Source organism: Mastigoproctus giganteus, chromosome 6 (assembly GCF_048544385.1).
Source record: "Mastigoproctus giganteus isolate SK-2022 chromosome 6, ASM4854438v1, whole genome shotgun sequence".
NCBI lineage: Eukaryota > Metazoa > Arthropoda > Arachnida > Uropygi > Thelyphonidae > Mastigoproctus > Mastigoproctus giganteus.
The window spans coordinates 195,239,212-195,263,551 of record NC_143580.1 but is presented as its reverse complement, the minus strand read 5'-3'; the positions used below and the strand labels follow the sequence as shown (position 1 = coordinate 195,263,551).

Sequence of the window (24,340 nt, the reverse complement as noted above, 5' to 3'; positions counted from 1 at the left end):
TGGAAGCATTCAAGGAATTAATCTTGGAAGCTACTAGGCTTTTCATACCTACTATGAAATACTGTTCAAGGTTTAGGCCTAAATGGATGTCAGATAACATACAGTAGAAAATTCTTTCTACTGTATGTAAAAAAAATTCATGGAATGCATATAAATTATCAGGAGACACAGAAGCGTATGGTAGATATAAGCTAGTCTGTAATCAAGTCACAAAAGAGGTGAGGTAGACGAAGACAGATTACGAGAAATCTTTGGCAAAGGAAGCTAAGAAAAATAGCAAGGATTTCTTTACTTATACAGTAAACCCCCGCTATTCGCGGTTTCGCGGTCGCTGATTTAATATAAAATGAAACCTAAAAAAATGTGAATTTTAAACCGCCGTGAACATTTTCCGCCATAAAAAAACATGGGCGTGGCTAAAATTATCTTCCCTGGTCAAAACAGCGCTCAGTGGGTGGGGGAGGGGGTGACAAAATCGCGAGCGTGGATGTTTCTCGCTAATCCTTGTTCAGTATGTGTTATGCACTTGCCATGGGAGGTTTTGTCATTTATTTTTAATTTATATGCTTATAAATTGAATAAATTTATCAATTTATAAATTGATAAATTTATTCAATTATCAGCAATGATTATTGAACAAATTTATAAATTGATATGCTTACAAAAGTGATAAATCTACCGTTTTGCAGTGTAAAACAGACTTTTTCGAGTGGTGCCTCCGTAGCCAAGTGGGAAGGAGCAGCAGTGCGTAGCACACACTTCTTGATTAGACCGGGGTTCGAGCCCGTCACCACCAAATACGGAGGATGCAGAAAAGTCAGGGAATGGGAATGACCACCGCATATCCCGGAGCAATATGGCCTTAGTTGCTAATGCTCCTAAAAAAAAAAAAAAAAAAAAAAAAAAAAAAAAAACCCCTTTTTCGAGTGTGTTAACGGAAGAAAGTGACTTTATTTGGACAAGTTCTTTCCAACCCGTACAAAAATATGGCTACGAATAACAAGGAAAATGTAAAAAGATCAAAGAAGGTGATGACATTAGCAAATAAAATTGAGTTATTAGATAAAATTTCTAATGGTGAAAATGCCTCCTCAGTGGCAAAACATTATAAAATGAATGAGTCAACGGTAGGATCAATCAAGAAATCGGAAGAAAAAATCCGCCGTACTGTCCGTGAAAACGTGCTAATTGCTTCAAGCCGACCGGGCTAGCCGAGTGGGTAAAGTACCTGCCCGGCAACCCAAAGGTCGCGGGTTCGATTCCCGCCTCGGGCTTGGATCAAAGTACTGCAAAAACCTTGGGAGGTGCAATATGGCCACAGAAGCCGATGCGCCAAAAACTACCAAATCAAAAAAAAAAAAAAAAAAAAAAAAAATTGCTTCAAAAATTTGCTCTGTAACTCGTGATGTTAAATTAGAAAAAATGGAAAAGGCTTTAAATCTGTGGATAGAAGACTGAATTCAAAATAAAATTCCGTTAAGTTCACTCATCATTCGTGAAAAGGCAAAACTCCTTTATCAACACTTTAATGAAACTTGATAGCACTGGCAGGATAAGTTTTTTAGCTAGCAAAAGCGCTGGTTTGAAATTTCTAATAAATATTACATTTAATATTAAATTGTTTCTTATTTTCATTTTGCATTTCACTATGTGCTGTCTATGTACATAGTCATATTATGAAGGTACATATAATACATACATAGACAAAATTTTAGACTAGTTTTTCTTATATATTTCATACTTTGGAACGGAATCCCTTTATTACTATGGGAGCCATAACTCAGTATTCGCGTTTTCAGTATTCCCGGCATTTCTCAGGAACGTAACCCCCGTGAATAGCGGGGGTTTACTGTATAAACTCTAAAAGGAAGGGGATGAATCTGATTGGTCCACTTGATATCGATGGTTCAACTGTTGATAATCCTGCTCAGGTAGCTAACAAACTGAAAGAGTATTTTGCATCTACATTTACACATGAGAAGCTATTCAGGTAGGGGGGGGATGTCAGAGGTGTATTAAACTATGGCAGTGAGCTACATGATTTTGTAATAACTGAGAGCAAAGTGGAGGAGAAATTGTTGAAGTTAAACATAAGAAAGGCACCTGTGGTGGATGGAATCTATCCAGTTATATTAAAGGAGGCAGCAAAGGAAGTAAGCAAGCCCTTAGCCATAATTATGAGAGCATCCTTGGATTCAGGGGAGGTCCCCACAGACTGAAGAAGTGCAAATGTTATCCCCAATTCAGAAAGAGGGATCAAAGGGTGACACGAATAATTACAGACGTGTTAGTTTAACTTCTGTTCCGGGGAAAGTAATGGAGTTACTGGTTAAAGAAGCAATGCAGGATTATCTTTAATCTTTGTAAAAGGATCATCTAGAAAGGGGTTAAGGAAAAACCTTGCATGACCAATTTGATTGGATACTACAATGTGGTCACAATGCAAAAAATAATTTTTATATCACATACTTGGATATCAGGAAAGCTTTTAATACTGTTGCACATAAAAGACTGCTGTGCAGATTGGAGCTGTATGGCATTAAGGGAAAGTTGCTGCTATAGATAAAAGAATGGTTGAGTGGGAGAAGACAGAGAGTGGTAATCAATGGACACTGCTCTTCATGGATTAATGCTATTAGTGGAGTCCTCTAGGGTTCGGTGTTGGGACCATTGTTTTCTATTTTTATTGGTGATATTGATGAAGGTATAACAGACTTAATGTCAAAAGTTGGCAGATAATACAAAGTTGGCAGGGTTGTTAATGACATTAATGGCAGTGTTCTACTGCAGCAGGATTTGGAAAAGTTCGATAGATGGGCTGAGAGGTGGCAACTGAATTTTAACATTGACAAATGCAAAGTGCTGCATATGGGTAGCAGTAACCCCAGAGTAATATACCATCTGTGGGGTACTACACTCAGGGTAGTGGAGAGTGAAAAAGAAGACCTGGGGATAAGTCTGCTGTAAGATGTGAAGTTTTCAGAACAGTGCAAACAGGCTGCCATAGCAGCTCATTGGATGTTGTCAATGAAATACTGGAACTTTGCTAGCAGGGATAAGGAGGTGATTATCCCTTTGTATAATGCAGTGGTCAGGCCACACCTTGAGTACTGCATACAGATCTGGAGGCCTCATTTTAGGAAAGATGTAGAGTTGCTGGAATGAGTACAAAGAAGGGCAACAAGATTGGTCAGGGGAACAAAGGGGTGCTTTTACAAAGAAAGGCTTCCATTCTCAAATTGCAGCATCTGGAGACGAGGCACCTGCTTCGTGACCTGCGTGACTTGTATAAGGCCTTAAATGGTTTGAGCAAGCCTAGTGCTGATGGAATTCTTCCACTTGCTCAGATTATGCACTTGAGGGGGCATAAATTCAAATTGAGGAAATGCAGTTGCAGAATAGATGTGCAGAAACTTGCCTTTAGCCAGAGAATGGTTGATTGCTGGAACAAGCCTCCATCTGTCATTGTGGAAGTTGATAGCTTAAATAAATTCTAGGAAGAACTGTAACTTGGAGCAAATGGATAGGTGAATGGGGAAATGTTGTGTTTTTTTTTTTTTTGGCTTATGCTGTATATATAAGCTTGCTTTCTTACATCATATGCCACTACTAATGCTAATGCCAACAGTCACCTGTCTTGCTGAATGCCTACATCTCCATCAAACAAAGGGATGCTATTAGCTTTTTATACTAATTTTGCACTTGGGTTGGCCAATAGTAGGTTGTCAGGTCAGTTATCCTGGTTCCCAATGCCTTTTGTTTTTCAAATGTTCTTTGGGATTGATTTTCCTAATGGCTAGTTAAGCCTCTGTCCTAGAAACTTCTTAGGTGTGAATATGCCAGTCTTGGATCTTTTAGGGCTGGAAGTTTTCTTTTTTTTTTTTTTTTTTTTTTTTTTCAGGTCTTCTACTGTACCTTTAAAAATGTCGAAATATTGTTAATTGAATTCTGTATCTTGTTTTCTGTTAATAAAAAAAAACAAACATCTTTATAAGGAATGATTCTTAGTATGTTCTTAGAAATGGATGATGATCATGAAAATGCACATACAAAACCCTCCAACAAATTTTTTATAAAGAAAATTAAAGACTGCCTTAACTATTCCCTTATCATTTAGTCTTGTTAACTACTGATAATCTTATTATTGGTAGCATTACTAATTTTCTAAAAAAGTGAGAAGTTATTTTTGTTATTGCTGTATATTGCTGTATGCTGAAATATTGATGTTGGTAACTATGTATGTATGTCGTTAGCTACATATATACACCAGAGTATTCGTGCAAATGCTTTCTGAAGTGTAATTTTTTTTTTGCATAAGTTTACTCCTATTAGCTTTGTGGTTTCAAAAGTCCCCTTGTTTTTACAAAATAACCATTAGTAAATTTTAAAATTATACTTTTTTTTTTAATAGGTTTATTTTATTTAACATATTTAGGGAGTGAAAAACTCTAAATATAAAAGATTTAATGGATTAATCCATTTATATCCTTATAGCAAAAGAATATCTATATATTGCGATATTTGTTTTATGAAATATGTTTCTAGGGTCGTGCTCAAAGGAAAAGTACAGCTTTACATGTCATTGATGCACTTTTTCTTGGAGGAAAAGATGTGAGGAATGCACACTTCACTGAAAGGTAATTCACCAGCCATAAAATTGTCAATCATGTCTATATTCTAAAAATAATTTAAAAAAAAAAACAGTATGTTGTAAATGTACACATATAGTGGTACACTGGTTATCAAAACTAATTGGCTATGACGTAGGCCAGGAGCGTGAGTGCAGTGGCACATGCTCTTTGAGTGGACCGGAGTTTAAGCCCATGACTACTAAATACGATAAATGTTTGCATTGATGTTGGGTGAAGGAAACATCAAAATAAAAAATTTAAAAAAGCCAAGAACATCAGGCCTGGTCAGCCAGCTTGTAAAAATTCAGCTGGACATGTCAATGTGGAGGAATGACAAGCATTCCATCTATGATCTATGTTGCTGATACCTAACCAGGACAGACTGTGCAGATTTTTTTTTTTTTTTTTTGTTTAAAACTAATTGAAGATTAAGCAAGTTGGATAAAATTTTGACTATGATTTTTTTTTTTTTTTTTTTTTTTTTTTTTATGGCTGAAATATTGATTTCCTCATTCCTTTAGTTGATAAACAGGTATTCTTAAGACCTTCTTTCTCCCCCTCTCAGTTACACTGGCCAACTTTAAATTTTTTATCACATAAGTTTCTGCATATACATCTTTTGTGTTTATCCTTAATACATATATCTTACCGCAATTTAGGGATGTAGACACGATACTGATTACCTGCAAATAATGTTTACATACATTCGTAGATGACAGGTGACAGTAATAATGTTGGAGAGAATTAACAGATTCAGCCTTGTCTGCCTGCTCTCTCTCTCTCTCTCTCTCTCTCTCTCTCTCTCTCTCTCTCTCTCTCTCTCTCTCTCTCTCTCTCTCTCTCTCTCTCTCTCTCTCTCTCTCTCTCTCTTAGGCGCCTCCGTAGCCAGGTGGGAAGGAGCAGCAGTGCCTAACATACCCTTCTTGATTAGACGGGGGTTCGAGCCCGTCACCACCAAATACGGAGGATGCGGAAAGGTCAGGGAATGACCACCGCATATCCTGGAGCAATATGGCCTTAGTTGCTAATGCTCCTAAAAACCAAACAACGAGTTCTCTCTCTCTCTCTCTCAGTAATGGACAGTTGTAGTATGCGTGTACAGTTTATATGCATATGTATTGTTAAAATGTTTCACAAGAAGCATGGAAAGTGTCTAAATTGCCCTGACAGTTTCTGCTATGTGTGCATGGATGGTTTACAACAAAAACTTAGAAGAAGAAGAAAATCTACAGTATTACTAACTGTATATGAATTTGTACTTTGCTTTGATTGCAAGATTGGCAATCAGGACAAAAAGTTTGGCTGTACATATGTGCTGTATTACCTTCACCACAAATCTGAGGATGTGGCTAACTGAGAAAATTAAAGGTGTGCCTTTTGCAATTATCCATAAGGATCATTACATTTATTATGTAAACTATTCAGCGAACTTACAGATTCCCTTTGATACCCTCATTAGTATCATTTATGAAAGAAACAGGAGGAGACCTAATACTGAGCTCTGGTCGACCCTTTTTTCATTAACCTGCAATCTAGTGTAGATCTTATTAGTAACTTCAATTTACTATAGCAGTCTTCCATGAGAGAAATAAAATATAAGTATATAATGTCAGAATATAATGTCACTAAAATATAGGTATATATTTTACCTGCATCCAACTGTTTAATAACTATATCACAGTAATTTACTAGCTTGGTCAGGCATGACTTCCCCTTAATAAATCCACGATGGGATCTATCCATAATGCCATCCTTGTCGAGATGGTCCTGAATCACATCCTTACCCACAGGCTCCATGATCTTCCTTACCGCAGAAGTCAAATTCACTGGCCAGTAGTTACGTAACTCCTCTTTAGGTTCACTTTTGTGAACTGGAGACATTAGCACTTCTCCAGTCTAAGGGAATTCCCTAGAGTTTAATGATATTTTCATTAACATTCCCAACAGTTTGGCATGCTTACATCCGGTCTCTTTAAGTATGTTTAAATATATATCATCCTTCACTGGCTTTGCCCTCTTTTAACCTTAGTAGTGCTTCTAACAAACACTTCTCTGAGATCATTATATCATTTATTTACCATAATGGCTCTTTAATGTTCCCCAGAGATTGTTCTTGACTGTAAATATCTTTGAGAATTATCTGTACATCTTATCTGTCTTTTCTACTGGGCTTTTTGTGGACCATCCATTTTAACCAATTAAGGGATACATTTGTTTTGCTCTCATCTTTTTTGTATTCACATGAAAATAAATCTCATCCCTATTCTTAGCTCTCTTTGCCAATGCTTTCTTGTAATCAATTCACCTTTCTTACATTGTCAGTGACTTTGTTACATATTCTGTTATAGTGCCCGTACAGATTGGAATCATGTGATTATAACTGTTTTTAATAAATAACAGATCCATCTTGGTGGTATTCAGTTAAAAGCAAAATTTCAGAAAAATACTTGCTATACAGGCCCCAGGTGCTAAGCAAATTGTGACCAGGCAATTTATCTATGTGATTTTTCACTGCGTGATCTCTAAATATAGAGCAATAAGTAGTTCTTTTTAAGTTCCCACATTAGCATTAGCATTAGCATTAGTAGAGGCATATGATGCAAGAAAGCAAGCCTATTCAGCATCAGCCAAAAAAAAAAAAAAAAACCCTCTCCCACTTCACCCCTCCGTTCGTTCGAAATACCTGTCCAGTTGAGCTTTAAATTTGTTTAGGCTATCAACTTCAACAACAAGTGATGGAAGTCGGTTCCACCAACCAACCACCCGCTGGCCAAAGGCAAATTTCCGCACATCTATCCGACATCCGTCCTTCCTCAATTTGAATTTATTCCCTCTGAGGTAATTATTCTGAGAAAGATGAAGAATCCCATTGGCATTGAGCATGCTCAAACCATTCAAAGCCTTATACACCTCTATCAGATCACCTCGCCGGTGCCTAGTCTCCAGACTCTGTAATTTGCAAAACTTAAGCCTTTCTTCGTAAGAGCAACCCTTTGTTCCATTTACTAATCTTGTTGCCCTTCTCTGTACCCGTTCCAGCAGCTCTACATCCTTCTTGAAATGAGGCCTCCAGACCTGTATACAGTACTCAAGATGTGGCCTAACCATTGCCTTATACAAGGGAATAATCACCTCCTTATCCCTGCTAGAAAAATTCCTGTATATCATTGACAAGACACCAGGAGCTACTCTTGCAGCTCGTCTGCACTGCTCAGAGAACTTCATATCTGCCTGCACAATTACCCCCAGGTCCTTTTCATTCTCCACCACTGTCAGTGTAGTACCGCAGAGTTGATACATTGCTCTGGGATTACTGTTACCCATATGTAGTACTTTACATTTGTCAATGTTAAACTTCATTTGCCACCTCTCAGCCCATCTGTTCAACCTTTCCAGATCCTGTTGCAGCAGCATAGCGTCAGTAGTGTCCTTAACGACCCTGCCAACCTTTGTATCATCTGCAAACTTAGACATTAAACTTGATATCCCATCATCAATATCATTCATACACACCGAAAACAACAATGGACCCAACACTGAACCTTGAGGAACTCCACTAATAACATTAGTCCGCCTTGAGCAGTGTCCATTGATTACCACTCTCTGTCTTCTGCCACTCAACCATCCCCTTATCCATAGCAGCAATTTGCCTCCAATGCCACACTGCTCCAATTTGTGCAGCAGTCTTCCATGTGCAACAGTATCAAAAGCCTTTCTAAGATCCAAATATATAATATCAAAGTTATTCCCTGCATCCAGTTCTTTTGTGACTACATCATAGTATCCAATCAAATTGGTCAGGCAAGACCTGCCCTTAACAAAACCATGCTGCGTCTGAGCTATAACTGAATTCTTGTCTAGATGATCCTGCAGTGCTTCTTTAACCAGTGCCTCCATTAATTTACCTGGAACAGAAGTTAAACTAACAGGTCTATAATTACTTGTGTCAGCCTTTGATCCTCCTTTGTGAATTGGGGTTACATTTGCACATCTCCAGTCTATGGGTACCTCCCCTGAGTCCAAAGAAGCTCTCATAATTATGGCTAGGGGTTTGCATACTTCCTTTGCTGCCTCCTTTAATATAACTGGATAGATCCCATCCACCCCAGGTGCCTTTTTTATGTTTATCCTCAACAATCTCTCCTCCACTTTCCTCTCAGTTATTACAAAATCATCCAGCTCACTGCCAATGTTTACTTTACCTACATCATTCTCCTTCCTGAATAACTCCTCATGCGTGAATGTAGATGCAAATACTCGTTTAGATTGTTAGCCACCTGAGCAGGATCCTCAACTGTTGAACCATCAATATCCAGTGGACCAATCTGATTCATCCCTTTCCTTCTCGAGTTCAAGTATGTAAAGAACTCCTTTCTGTTTTTCTTTGCATCCTTTGCCAAGGATTTTTCGTAGTCTGCCTTTGCCTGCCTAATCTCCTTTGTGACTTGGTTACAGACCAACTTATATCTATCATAGGCTTCCATGTCACCCATTAATTTGTATGTATCCCATGCATTTTTCTTCTCTGCCACATGTCTCATTAGTCCATCTGACAACCATTTAGGCCTAAACCTTGAACAATATTTCTTAGTTGGTATGTAAAGCCTGGTAGCCACCAAGATTTGTTCCTTGAATGCTTCCCATTTTGAGTTTGCTGTTGGTAACATCATCAGTTGGTCCCACTGTATAGAATTTAAATACTGTCTCAGACCATCATAGTCGCCTTTACGAAAACAAAAACCCTTCCCTTTACCTCTGATGGTAGTTACCTCCTTGAGTAAATCCCACTTCAACACACTGTGATCACTGCCACCTAGTGGTTCATTTATCTGCAGGTTCTTAATGCATGAAGAATCACTACTGATAATCAGATCAAGAGTATTGCTCCCTCTTGTTGCCTCCCGAACATGCTGATGTAGAAAACAATCATCCAATAAATCCACAAAAGCCTTGCTAGTGTGCGAGTGACCAATCCACAAATTCCAGTCAATATCTGGGAAATTAAAATCCCCCATTATAAGACTCTCTGATTTACTGGCCCACTCTATTTCCCTGTACAATATATTATTATACTCATCAGAGTCATTAGGCCTATAGCACACTCCTACTCTCAATTTTGATTTCCCTATGCTTATGTCACACCAAACTGACTCGACACTGCACTATCCGGCGATGTCGACTGGCTTCACTTCCTTGGATTTTATGTGTTTCTTAATTAATAGCATAACCCCTCCTCCCCTCCTGTCCTGTCTATCCTTTCTATATACATTGTATTCCCCAAATTCCAGTTCCGCATTACTTATATCTGTGTGACACCACGTCTCTGATATCCCAACAATATCTGCCTTTGATGTTTTGAGCAATACCTCAAATTCATCAAGTTTATTTACCAAACTCCTAGCATTGGTGTACACGCAGGTATACATGCACCTGTTTCTATTCTTAGCTACCCTAACACAACCCATGTGTTTACTTGTAACGCAATGACTACCAGCAGTCTCTGAAATATCCTGCATCTTGTTTTTCAGACTTCTGCTCATTTGAATAGAAGCAGTGCAAGAATCACTTCCACCTCTGCCAGTGGCTACTGTTAATCTATTAGTCCTTGTATCCCCCCAACTAGCAGTTTTCCGACCCACCTAACACTGCCTCGACAGCATCAGCAAAAATTCTTGCACCCTTTCTATTTAAGTGTATCCCATCCCTGTAGAAGCAATCTCTCCTGTTAACAAGTACAGTCCAGGCTGAAAAAAATTCTACCCCTTGAGCCTTGCACAATCCCTCCAGGGCCGAATTGATCTACAAGGCTCTCATCATATACTCCCTCCTATCGTGTCTGGGCAGAATTGCAGACACTTTCAAGTTCAACCCTAATTCACGGCTTTTTTTCAACAGTGACCTGTACTTGCTAAGTAATTCCACCGGTCTCCTACTCTTAATATCATTAGTGCCAACGTGTACAACTATATCACCTTTTGTGCCCTTAAAAGATGATATCCGCTCTACAACGTCATCAACCTTTCCCCTGGCAGACATACCCTGGTCCTATTCCACCTATCCTTTTTACAAAGCATGTTCCCCGTTTCCCTGACAATAGAGTCACCAACAACTACTAGTTCCTGTGGGACCAGCGCATTCTGCCTAGGGGGCTGCCCCTGTGTTGCCTGATGACCAAGTGCAAGCTCTGGCGTTGATGTGGGCAGCTGAGAGCTTGATGGGCCCCTCAATTTATTTCCTTCGAGGGCATCCACCCTGTCCTTCAAGGTCTCATAAAGGCCCATAACAACGCTGAGTTGTCGCCTGATTTCCTTGCACTCCTTACATCGTGCACACACAAAGACATCCCCCTTGGCAGTATCATGTCCCGTACCCGACTGCTCCGCAAACATCAAGCAAACAGTGCATTTTAATAGACTGTGATTCAGAGGGCAACTGCCCCCCTCAGTTCTCCCCTGAACCACAGCACTCCCATTAGCTTGAGCCTTTTGCTTTGCTGCTCTGGTCAGAGTCATGATTCCAATTTAATTCAATAAAATTTAAAACAAAAATTAAATCCTTAAGTTATATCCCAAAACAGTTATGTTATATATATATATATATATTTTTTTTTTTTTTTTTTTTTTTCGGTATCTAGTGTTCCCTTTATACAACTTCCGTATCACGTGTACCACTATAGTTATGTATTAATTATTTGTTACGATTAAGTCGTTATATATATATAGAGTTAAAAATACAATTTAATTGACAATAAAGTTTATCAAGATTAATAGATTTACTGATTAATTGACAATATTATATTATGCAGTATACTACACTAAGCTTATGCTATCGTGTAAAAATGGCAGGAATTCACGAACGGTATTTCTACGGACTCGTAAGTATTGATTAGCTTCGAAATCTCGCTATCTCAATTTAGAATAAACTAAGGATCCTGACTAGGTCTATAATCTACTTATAGAAGATAATTTGATATAACAATTGGTTAATAAATCGACTAAATTTGGTTAAAAGACCTCTCGTTCAATTTGTGACACGTGGATTTGATACCGTTACCGATACTAAGTAATATCTACGAAATCTCTGTCTAAGTTAAACTTTAAACTAAGTATCGTAACTAGGAATATAAAGCTACTCTAGAAAATAAGTTAATATGACAATTTAAACTAATAAAGCAGAAAATAAATCAGGAAAAACTTCTCTGTTTGAAGAGCTTTAAGGAGCAATGTCTGCACAGGCTAACCTCGCTAACATTTTCTAAAACTCTCCGTTTGATACCTCTTCTAACAAAAAGTTCTTGTAGAGAGCGAGAAAGGAAAGCTACCTTTCTTTATATTTTTCTTAACTACTAGTCCTTACTAATTTCCACTTGGTCACACCAGGTACTGCTCCTGCCTCCCCATAGCAGGGCAGAAACCTTGGCAGAAAAGTTCATCTGCCAAGAGTAAAAGGAACAAATATGGAACACAATGTTTCCCTCTTTAGAGCCAACAGGCTCTCAGCCATGAGGCAGAAAATGACCATGACATGTTGTAACCAATGCGGTTTGAAACAAATTCCTCAGCAACAGATTTTCCTGAATTTCTAATATTGCACTCGCTATTAGACTAGCCTCGCTTAAACTGTCTCCCTCCCTTATCCAGAAACACCTGGAAAGTATGTAGGGTCTCTCAAGACAGTTAAGAGAGTGCAATCAGGGGACTTATTGTAGAAACTGTAAACTGCAGGCTTTTGGAGAAACTCCTACAACTTACAAGTTTTTCTGGAATTCCAGTGAAAGTATCTCCCCATGCAACTCTAAATATATCTAAGGGTGTTATATCTAGTTGGGACCTGTTGAATGTGATGGAGGAAGAAATAAACCAAGAGCTTCAGGAACAAAATATTATTGCAGTCAAAAGAATTATGTTAATTATGATTAAAAAAGACAATATACTCACACCTACCAGGAATATTATTCTCACCTTTAACATTCCAAACCTATCCTCATCAGTAAAAGCAGGTTATCTACTTTTCCTCCTCTTCCAGTGATTACAACTACTTCAAAGAGTCCTAATTCGAATTGAAAACAGATTATTCAGGACACATCCATGGATACAGGTTACTCATCCAAACAGGAAGAACCAATTCTGGAAATATATATAGAAGAAGATATGGATACCGGTCGACCTTTCCAAGAGACAAACCGAAGCCTGAACACCATAAGACAGCCACTTTAAAAAAGTAGCCAGGTACAGCTGCTTCTAGTGAATTCAAGTAATGCATTATATTTTACAGTGGAATTCTAGAGGCTTTTGTAGCAACAGTAATGATATTCAAGACTTAATTAACTACTACTCTCCAGTTGGTTTCTGTCTTCAGGGAACCTATTTAACTAATCAAATTTCCGTTTTCATAAAAAAACTCAATCTATTGACAAGATTGCAATACATCGGATTCTGCCTGTGGTGGTATAGCCATTTTGATTAACTCAAAGATCTCAGCAAAGAAAATCAGTCTCCAAACCCAAAGTGAATCTGTTGCTGTATGTCTGGTTAGTCAGATTGTGTTAACACTGGTCTCAGTCTATCTCCCATCAAATCATACCTATTCTTACAATGATCTTGAAGAGCTTTTAATACAGCTACTTCCCCTGTCTGCCTTCTAGGGGATTTTAATAGCCACCACCCTTTATAGGGATCCTCTAAATTAGATAGACATGGCCGACTGATTGAAACTTTACTAGATAAACAAAACCTCACCATTCTTATTACTGGAGTGCACACTTATATACAGTTACCTAAAGGACAGACTTCTGCAATTGACCTCTCGATTTGCTCCTCAATACTATTTTCAGTCATGCAGTGGTCCACTATGGACAGTGACCATTTTCCAATTGTTTGTATCTGCTCACTACACAACCACCATTAGACCAACCCTGCAGGAAATGGAAATTCTCTCAAGCCAGCTGGGCCATATTTCAGTCAGCAATCACTCTGGACAAAAAAATTATACAACTACATCCCGTAGATGGAGTCACCAATTATATTACATCCTGCCTTTTATTTGCAGCTTAATGCTCAATTCCATTATCGAATCCCCCGAACCGATGACACTTCGATTATTGGTGGAACAAAGAGTGCACAAAAGCGAAGGGGTGGGGGAACTGGAATTTATTTTATCAATCTCCAGCCATTGTTAATCTTATTAACTACAAGAAGCTAAGGGCAAAAGTGCATCTCATTTGAAGACAAGCCAAGAAGGATTCTTGGTCTCTGTTTGCATCTACTGTCAATAGAAACACGACTCCAGATTAATATGGAAGAAAATTAGGCAGCTTTCTGGCAAGTTTCCAACAATCCCTTCCCCAATTCTTTCCTGCAATGGATAAGAACTCTGCTTCTCTGAATATAGCAAATGCTTTGGGAAAAACCACTGCCCAAGTCTCAGCTGCTTCACCCTACACTCCAGAATTCCAGAAAATTAAGACGACCACTACCAAATGGAGATCCATCACTTTTCAAACTCACTATCACTTCCATATAATCAACCTCTTCAATATTGTGAACTCCTGCAAGCTATCAGAACAACATGCAACAGTGCCACTGGGCCAGATGGAATATATTATGTCATGTTACAGCACCCTGATGACAAAAACTTACACGTCTTTTTTAACCGAACCTTCCTGGAAAATGTTTATCTGACTTCTTGGCACTATGCTACAGTTCTGGACTTTTTGAAACTTAGAAAAAATCCCTCCAGTTTTTATAGTTACAGACCAATCCCTCTGTCAAGTTGCCTCAGTAAAATTCTTGAAAAAAATTATACACAGTTGACTCTTTGGATCGTTGAAACTCAGCATCTACTGAATAATAGTCAGCATGGCTTTCACCTAAACAGGTCCTCCTTAGATCTGATCAAGGCTGAATCTGAAATTCACAATGTCTTTGTGAAAAACAAACACCTTATTATGGTCTCCGTAGATACAGAGAAGGCATTTTATGCTACCTGGCATTATGGCATTCTCAGTGACTCTTGGTCTATGAGGCAACCTTCAGAGAAACTTCCTTCAGAGCCACTGTTTCCATGATTGATATCAAAACTCCCTTTCTACTGCATTCTCGCAGGAAGGAGTAATGCAAAGGTCAGTATTGAATGCAACCCTGTTTGCCCTTAGAATTGATTCCATTACAAAAGAACTCCCAAATACTGTAGAGATGTACCTTTATACTGACAATCTCTCTCTCTCTCTCTCTCTCTCTCTCTCTCTTGCATGAGATCTAGTGAACATCAATTGCAGAATATTCCTCAATAAAGTACAAAAGTGGGCTGTACTCAATGGATATAGTTTTTCTCATTAGAAAACGGTTGCAATCAATGTAAATTGCATATAGGTTCTGAACTTCATGTATCAAATTCCACCATTCCAATTGTCAACAATATCAGATTTTGGGATTAATCCTTGCCAGTAAGTTAAACTTCTTTGAGCACATTAAATTTGTACATATTATCTGTTTCAAAAAACTGAACATGCTAAGAGCTTTATCTACCCTGTCTTGGGGAGCAGTTCATACAGCTTTGGTGCTCTTATAAAGAGCACCAATTAGATCCTGTTTGGATTATGGGGCTCCAATTTATGATTCTACCTGAAGGAGTGTATTACTTTGGCTGGATCCTATACAACACAGTGTACTGCGAATTGCACTTAGTGCTTATAGGACATCTCCAACTCATAGTCTATACGTTGAGGTTCATGAGACTCCTCTGTACCTACACTGAAGAATGCTATTACTTAAATATGCAGCCAAAATACAAAGTTTTTCTCCACAACCTATTCAGCCATACCTCTTTAATCCACCAGTACTCAATCTCTGTAGAAATAACCCTAGTAAAATAAGACCAGCAGGCCTATAGCTCCTTGAAATATCACAGAATTGGAGTATTCCTCTCCACAATAGACAAAAGTATTACTGTCACCCACCATATACTCCCTTTCCTCAAGTGACCTGTGATACTTATTTTCTTCAATGAGGAAAGAATCATCTGCCAGCTCTCAAGCCATATTGAAAACTATGGCCAATATATACAGACAGTTCCAAATCTCATTCAACTGTTTGAGCAGCAGCAGCAGTGGTGTTTTCCCTCTGCTATCTTATCAGCTTCTCTTCCACCTGAGTACAGGTGGAAGAGAATTATCTCTAGAAACTAGCTCTAGAAAATTTGACTCTTTACCCATCTGCAAAATATTTAGTTTACGCTGACTCTCTCAGCTCAATTAGAGAATGCAGAAACCCTTTCATAAGGATTACCCTGTTTTTAACCAAATGAAGAGTTTGATATTGCAAATTGAAGATCAACAACAACTAGTGAATTTTTGCTGGAGTCCAGCACATTCAGGCATAAAAGGGAATGAACTGGCTGATATATCTATCAACTTTAGACTTAACCTCTGTCCTTATTCAATTGTCCTCTGATTATAATATCATAATTCAAGCAGCATGCCATGCACAGTGGACAGAGCTATGACATAATCAAACAAATAATAAACTTTTCCAGTAAAACAGGATCCAAAATTTTGGCACTTGAGCATTCAGACGGTGCGGCGGGAAGAAGGTACTCACATGGAATGGGACATACTCGTCTGACACCTCCATCTACTCACAGGCAGTAAAACTCATCGGTGTCCACACTGCTCACAACATCTAAAAGTCAAACATATTTTCGTTGAATTCCACACTATCAACAACATTGAACTTCAATACTTCATTCTCTGGCTAAAATCCAAGAATCGATGACATCGATTCTTGGATTTTAGCCAGAGAATCCAAGAATCTATGACATCGCATCATGTCATGTCATTGAAGATGAGGCAAATATGAACTTTCCTGTTTTTTGAAACAAATTGGAATGTATAATCGATTATGAATAGATTTCTGAATTGAAATGAAATTGAGCTAGCTTCATTCTTAATTATTTTCTAACATTCCTATGAATAGGTGCACTACAGCCACACACACACTTGCCATACAATATTTGAAAACACTACAGAATAAAATAAAATAAAAAAAGCAAGAATAGAATAAAACAATGAAGTCTGCTTTCTCATTGTAAGTTAACATTATTTTAAAAATATTTAATTGATATGAATTAAACTGATATATCTGCATAGCACACCTGTGTATGTGTGATTCAAATCAGTTGGGGAACTGTCTGCCTACTAGTTTTCTGCAACAGGATCTAGAAAAGTTGAGCAGATGGGCTGAAAGGTGGCAATTGAAGTTTAACATTGACAAATGCCAAGTACTGTAAATGGGTAGCAGTAACCTCAGAATAACATACCAACTGTGCGGTACTACATTCAGAGTAGTGGAGAATGAAAAAGACCTGGGGTAATTGTGCAGTCAGATATGGAGTTTTCTGAGCAGTGCAAACAGGCTGCAAGAGTAGCTCATGGGGTCTTGTCAATAATATATAGGAATTTTGCTAACAGGGATAAGGAGAAGATTATCCCCTTGTATAAGGCAATGGTCAGGTCACACCTTGAGTACTGCATGGAGGCCTCATTTTAGGAAAGACATTGAGCTACTAGAAAGATTACAGAGAAGCACAACGAGATTAGTGAGTGGAACAGGGGGTTGCCTAGTCTCCAAATGCTGCAAATTGCAGCATCTGAAGACTAGGCACCTGTGTGGGGATCTAATTGAGGTGTATAAGACCCTGAATGGTTTGAGCAAGCTCAATGCTGATGGGATTCTTCCTCTTGCTCAGATTCCACACCTGAGAGGGCATAAATTCAAATGAGGAAAGACAGTTGTAGAATAGATGTGCAGAAATGTGCCTTTAGCCAGCAGGTGGTTGATTGCTAGAACAAACTTCCATTGACAGCTTAAATAAATTCAAGGCTTAACTAGACAAACTTTTGGAGTGAATGGATGGGTGAAACGGGAAGGTTTTTTTTTTTTTTTTCTTTTGGCTGATGCTATATAAGCTTGCTTGCTTGTATCATATGCCTCTACTAATGCTAATAAGTGTTTCACTATAATTTTAATTCAATAGAACCTCATAAATCCAAGACTTTTTTAATATTTTTTTGAGGGTAGTCATACAATGGCAGAGGGGAAATAGGCTGACGGGACCTTAAAAAAAAAAAGCTCCATAGGTGCTAGTTTTATGCATTTTGTTCTATTAATAATTTCCAAATAGTACCTCACATTAAAAAAATATTGGACAATCATAACATCCATTCTGGAGGCAAGGTTCAAACCCAAAATCATTTATCCACCAGACCACATCCAACAGCAAGGGTTTATATTTTGATTTAATGCTGCTGCAGGTATCACCTCTTTAGAGATGATAGGGAGCAGAGTATTATCTAATAAAAATATTCAGTTGTGACTTCGGTGTTTTTAGATTTTTATTAAGCATTCAAAAGCTCTTCCTGAAGAAACATTGGCAAAAGGAAAATTTTGTCTCTGTGACTGCAATAAAAAAGACAAATTTTAATTTTACTGATTTTTTTTGTTTGTTTTATTTTACTGATTATCTAATCCAAATTATCCCTGAATACTTAGACTGTATCCCCCAAGGATGCTGTATTTATGAGGTTCTACTGTATATTTGAAGCTGTTTCATAGAGAAAGATATGTATTACAATACATATATTTTTCTGTGAAATATATGTAATATCTTATTGCTGACATTATTATAGCTTTACCAGTTCCAAGGGCCTTCTTTTAAAATGATCATTAGTAAATTTTAAAATCTTCCTACCCTTCCCCTTCTCTCAAGTACTCTTCTGTCATGTTTTTTTATTTTAGGATGGCAATGGCACAAAAGCTTGTGAAGGCAGTTTCCAAGCCCAGCAGGCCAAATTATGTTCCCATTAGAGTAAAACAAATATACCGATTTGAGGAAATAGATAAAGTATTTTCCAGGTAGGTATTGGTAGAAGTTAGTTATTACACATTTGTTTTCTGGTACTACATTTTTTGCATTTATGTTATGAATAAAATGATCCTATATGAGCCATAAAATGAGCCATAAAAAAAAAAAAAAAAGAGTATCTGTAAAATTGATGACCATCAATTAAAAAAAAAAGAAGTTAAATAAGTCATAAATTAAGTTATTTATAACTTACTTTAATTACTTGATTTTTTCCAAGACTGCAGGAGCTATCAGGTTCTTCATGATAGCTCCTGCAGTCTTTCTGGTCCTTCTGCTATTTGCTGTTCGGTGACCTGAACAGGAATCATTCCAACCACTTGGTATGAAGGCTTATCCTGTACTTTGTCATATTGGTCTCTAGTTGATTAGTTCGTAGTACGTTCATGTGAGGAACATAGTCATTTAAATGCTCCACTTCATGCATTGATATTTTATTCCTTCCTGGGTGGTCACAAGGGCAGTTTTACAGGAACACTTCCAGTTGGTTGGGCTGGATGCCCTTCTCTTGTGATAGCCATACAGAGTGTGGCACCACTTGCTCCACTGTCTTCCTCAAGAGACTGTCTCTGACATTTCGAACCAGACTTCTCTACCTAAGGCCTGGACTCAAGTGACTTTATCCTGCACCACACTCGATGCAGTATGTTCAATACTTCTCTTTAACATCATCCATTTATGGGAGTGAACCTGTTTAGTTTCATCTTGCATCCAGTGGTGATGTTCCTCAGAGTAACCAGACAGCACGACTATCTGCTTCAGCTTTCGCTTCAATCTTGGGGTTATAGGTCTGAAACAGATTTCACTTTTCTTTTCTTTTTATATTATTATTATTATTATGTCAGTCTGCCAGCGTGTCCTGGTTTATCAGTCTTGTAGTCCAGTGTTGTAACCACTGGGCCATCGTGCCCATTATTTTTATCATCGTCATCATCATTTCTCCCAAATTTTTATGGTATTTTATTTTATTATAAAATAAAGTTAAATTAATGTTCTTTGTGTAATCATTGATGATTAATGTGGCAATATTAATTCTGCCATAGTTTGAGAGTGAATTTTTTTTGTTTTTTGTCCATTACTAGTTAGAGATATAAAAAAGCAATTTATCATATATAGTTATAATTTTTTTGATAAAGTTCATTATGTTTAAAGGAAAAATGGATACTATAAGTTTTCAACAAAAAACTAAGCAATTTCTGGGAGAAATTAATAATGGAGAATAGGAAGATTTATAAAGCATGTGGAAACACAATAGTAAAAGGTTCTCTTGAATTTGCCCATGAGAATGGATTTCTAGCCACTGCTAAATAGTGGTCTTGATTTTTTTTTTTTTTTTTTTTTTTTTTTTTGCTGCTAATCTGCCTATGCTTGAGGCTTTCAAATAGTAGCCTCAAGTTTCTTGCAACCCATAAGGGTTGGTCTGAACAAAGAAGATGCTGAAAAAAATCTCAGAATCCCTTGGCCTCTACTAGTGGCTTGCTCAAGTCATTGTTATTCTTACTCATGGACCCAAATAAAAAATTCCTTTTATTTTCTGTGAAACCAGAAATAAAAATCACAATCCCTAAACGTTTTTTGCTTCCACTGTGATCCTGCCAATAATCCACAGACACTGTGAAATAGCTGCAAATTTCTTGCTATTAATCACAGCTGAACTGGAATGAGAACCTACTAAAGATAATTTCTAGAGAGCTTTTTAAGGTCATTGGTGCATTTCTCCCAGATTCAGACAAAACTACTTTTATTTTCTTGTTGCACTTTTCTTTCCATTTAGCTCTGCTACTAATCTGATACATTACTTCAAGTGCATGATACAGCATTACAGGGACACTACATTCACTCAGCAGTGAAAGTGTTAAACTGTAGCATGTCAAAAATTTGCCAACTCTGGCTGTAAGCTAAATTTGTATTATTGATAAGTATTGAATGTTACTCAGATGTGACATGCAACAGATACTCCACTCCTGTTTACAGAACGTGGTTTTTTTTTTTTTTTAAGGCAGCATTTTAGGAGGGAGATTTTTTCCTCTTCATAGAATATTTCTGATCAGTGGTCTGTGAATGCAAATTTAATTTATAATGTTGATTATTTGAATAACATTTCATTTTCCAAGAATGCATCAGTGACTTCAGTTGAGAGTCCCCCCCCCCACTTTTCTGTAATTTTTTGCTTTGTTGATCACACTAGCTTTATGTAATTTTTTAAAAATTCCATTCCCTATTAAAAAATAGCTCATAAATATTAAATCTTTATCTCCTTTGTTATATAACATTTTGCACTGTCTTTTGAAATAAACAAAAACATTAATGTTTATGTCACTTTTCATACATCTTGTCCAGTACAAAGTAGAAGTACTGTTGAATTCTTTTACTCTCTGGGAGGGACGCTTGAAAGGATAGTGGTACAGCATTAAAAATTTCTGTACTTAATGTGAACATTTCAAATAGTAACCCACCAAGTTTCACACAGTTTCCCTAAATCTTTTTTTAATTACAGGTCCTGAAGTCAAAAAAATCATGTGAATGAGGAAAGGTGGACAAAATCAGTCACCATGCAGTCATCCAGTATTTGTGAAAAAAGGGACTAATGCCAAAGGCAATTCATGAGGATATGGTTACAACATTATGGGAGGATGCCCCTTCCTATTCCATGGTTAAGAAGCAGGCAGAAAAATTTACACAAGGGAGGGAGAGCCTGGATGATGACCCACACTGGAAGACCTGCAGTGTCCAACTCTCCAGACATTGTTGACAGTGTGCATAATCTCGTGATAAGTGATCAACGAGTGACAGTTCAGTATTGCCAGCATCTTGAGCATCTCATCTGAACATGTGTACTATGTGATAATGGCGGTTCTTGCTATGAAAAAGGTATCAGCACAATGGATCCCAGAGTTGTTGACAGCAGATAAGAAACACACAAGGGTTGTCAAGTGAATATTTGCATAATTTTCAAGCTGATCCAGCAAATTTCCTTGCTGCCATGTGACCATGGATGAGATGCAACCACAATGGAAACTGTTTGGAGCAGTCCAAACAGTGGAAACCCAGCTCTTCTCCCCCTTCCAGAGGAAGCCAAGTCAATTCCTTCTGCTGGCAAGTTGATGGGATTGAGGTTTTGGCATGCTGATTGGAGTGTTGCTAGTGGATTAGCTTTAGAAAGGCCAGACAGTCACAGATACTTATTACACAGACCTTGTGAAGTATTTGGGTGAAAACATTAAAGACAAATTTTGAGGAAAACTCGGCAAAGGAGTCTTCTTCCATGGACCTACTCACCAGATCAAGTACCATTGGACTTTCACATGCTTCCTAATTTAATGAAATACCTCGCTGGCATCCATTTTCCTGCTGACAGTGTTATCATTGCTGCAGTGGGTGCAGCACTGGGGGCCCAAGAGACAGCTTTCTCCTCAGCTGGAATCAACACATTGCAGCATCAGTGGCAAAAGTGTACAGGCGGGCCTCGATTAACGCAATTAATTCGTCCCGCGAGCGCAAAATGGAAACGCGTTAATCGAATATAATAACCAATAGGGAAAATTATAATTGGTCCTTGACCTTCTGGAATGTCCATAAAGAATTTTAAAAATACCCTTTAAATAACTTTTTAACTGTATATAATGTAAAAGATAATGAAAATAATTATGGAATTAAATGTTTATTGCATAAAACAGCGGTTCTTAAACTGTGCGCCGCGGAATATTTTAAATTTTTGAGGGAAACACAGCGATACTCGACATCTGTCGGACACCGCGCGAACTACTAGCTCGAGGTAGTTCACAGTTTCAACATTTCTTAATAAGTTGTTTGGACCTAACTACTAAATGAAACTGTTAGGTATTTCTTTTGGTCTGGGTGCGCCTTGAAAAAATTACTGAGACATTAAAGGCGCCGTGAACCGAGAAACTTTGGGAACCTCTGACATAAAATACACAATGAAGGAATTACTGTTGCGGAAATATTTGAACAGTGTTGACTTTCTCTTTTCATCGATCAATTTCCGATAGCCGACAACAATCTTCTCTGGGCCCTGGCGAAATAAATATCGCAGAGAACATCAAACCTTTTGTTTGAGGTTCTATGCAATACGAAAGATTTCATCTAATTCTTTTACCGTTATCTCCTTTGCGGTAACATTTTCATCTGGCTCATTTAAAAATTTGAATTTTTAAATGCAAGTCTGCATTGACTTTATTAGCAGGAGACAAACACGTCTTCTTCTGATGATTGATGGAACACACCGAGGCGGGCAGCAGGCAAATGTTTGTTTATTGACTGTATGACTCGCAGTAAGCTTAACGCGCGATTCAAATCTTTTTCAACTATCGCATAAAAAAAAAAAAGATCGTGTTAACTGGAAATTTGCATCGTGTAAAGTGAAAAGTGGTATCATTTTTCAAATAGTGTTAACTGAATATCACGTTAATCGAACTCGCGTTATGCGAGGCCTAGCTGTATTGATTCCAAAGGGGACTATGTTGAAAAGTAATGTTATCAGACTCCTCAAATAAGCCTTTCATAATTAGGCCATGAACATTTCAAATGCTCGTCGTAATTTATATAGTCCTTATAATTTATAAAGACTATTTTATATTTATAGTCTTTATAATTTATACCTAAAATTTCATTAAACTAGGTGCTAGTTTTTGATGACCAGCTTGGTAGTTAGGAATGCTGTTCATTGTTACTAAAAGAAGTGTGGTGGTGGGGGGGGTTTACATCGTTTGTAATTAATACAATGCCAGCAGCAGGTATAAAAAAAAAAATTTTATTTTTGATTTCATTTTATTAAGGCTAGATATGAAACAAGTTAAAGGTTCAGATAGATCATCCCGATTGTGCTATGAGATGGAAGAGGAACATAACCTGATGGTAAAAGACAGGCACTTTATTCCTATTGGATTACTGTTCATCAAGACTGTAGCAGGTATTTAATTCATTACACATATTGATGTATAGTGTGTAATTTTAAATTAGTTTTTTATATCAAAATTTTTTTTTTTTTTTTTTTTTTTTTTTGTATTTTCAAAGATTTTATAGAAAAACATAGACTTTGTGAGAATGATACACAGGTAATCCTCAGACTTATGCTACATTATGTTTCTGGAAAGGTGCCATAAGTTAAAAAATGCTCAGCTATTATTATAATAACTTCAACATTCCTATGATACTAAGCATTATAGCGTGTGGAGATGTGGACTAACTGAAGAATTTATATCTGTCTGCAAAACTGGATGCATTGTGCTGTAAAGTATATTTTTAGAAACTAAAAATCCTTATGTATATAATTTTTTTTATTTTGGCTATATTGATGCTGTATGTTTACTGTTTTATTTACTGATTAATAATAAAAGGGGTGGTCAAATTTTCATAAGTAATAAACAGATAATTACTAATGATAATGTAGGTAGCAATATGTTAGTAATATTAGTTGACTGTTTGTATCAGTACATCACAAAAAATAGATCCAATTTTTTAGAAGTCTCCCAAAAAAAAAAAAAAAAAAAAAAACCTGTCAAGATATGCCTTGTTCACATTGATGGTGAGTTAGCATCAGTGGCAAATAATGCAAGAAAGCAAGGTTATTACAGAATTAGCAAAAAAAAAAAATAAATAAATTCTTCCTTGAATTTATTTAAAATAAACTGTCAACTTCCACAACAACAGATGGAAGTTTGTTCCAACAATCAACCACCCATTGACTAAAGACAAACTTCCACACATCTATTCTGCAACAGTCCTTCCTCAATTTGAATTTGTGCCCCCTTGTGTGTATGTGTGTGTGTGAG

The 24,340-nt window shown here is 37.3% G+C and overlaps 1 protein-coding gene across 1 annotated transcript in view; it reads left to right on the top strand.

The window, feature by feature from the left end:
• The window catches only part of Cmtr1 (Cap methyltransferase 1), a 379,789-nt gene that overhangs the window by 344,745 nt on the left and 10,704 nt on the right, over nt 1-24,340 (top strand). Inside the window, exons 20-22 of the mRNA XM_090376649.1 lie at nt 4,546-4,637; nt 18,425-18,541; nt 23,345-23,478. Of these exons, the coding sequence (XP_090232775.1) occupies nt 4,546-4,637; nt 18,425-18,541; nt 23,345-23,478 (343 nt within the window). The remainder of the gene's footprint in view (nt 1-4,545; nt 4,638-18,424; nt 18,542-23,344; nt 23,479-24,340) is intronic.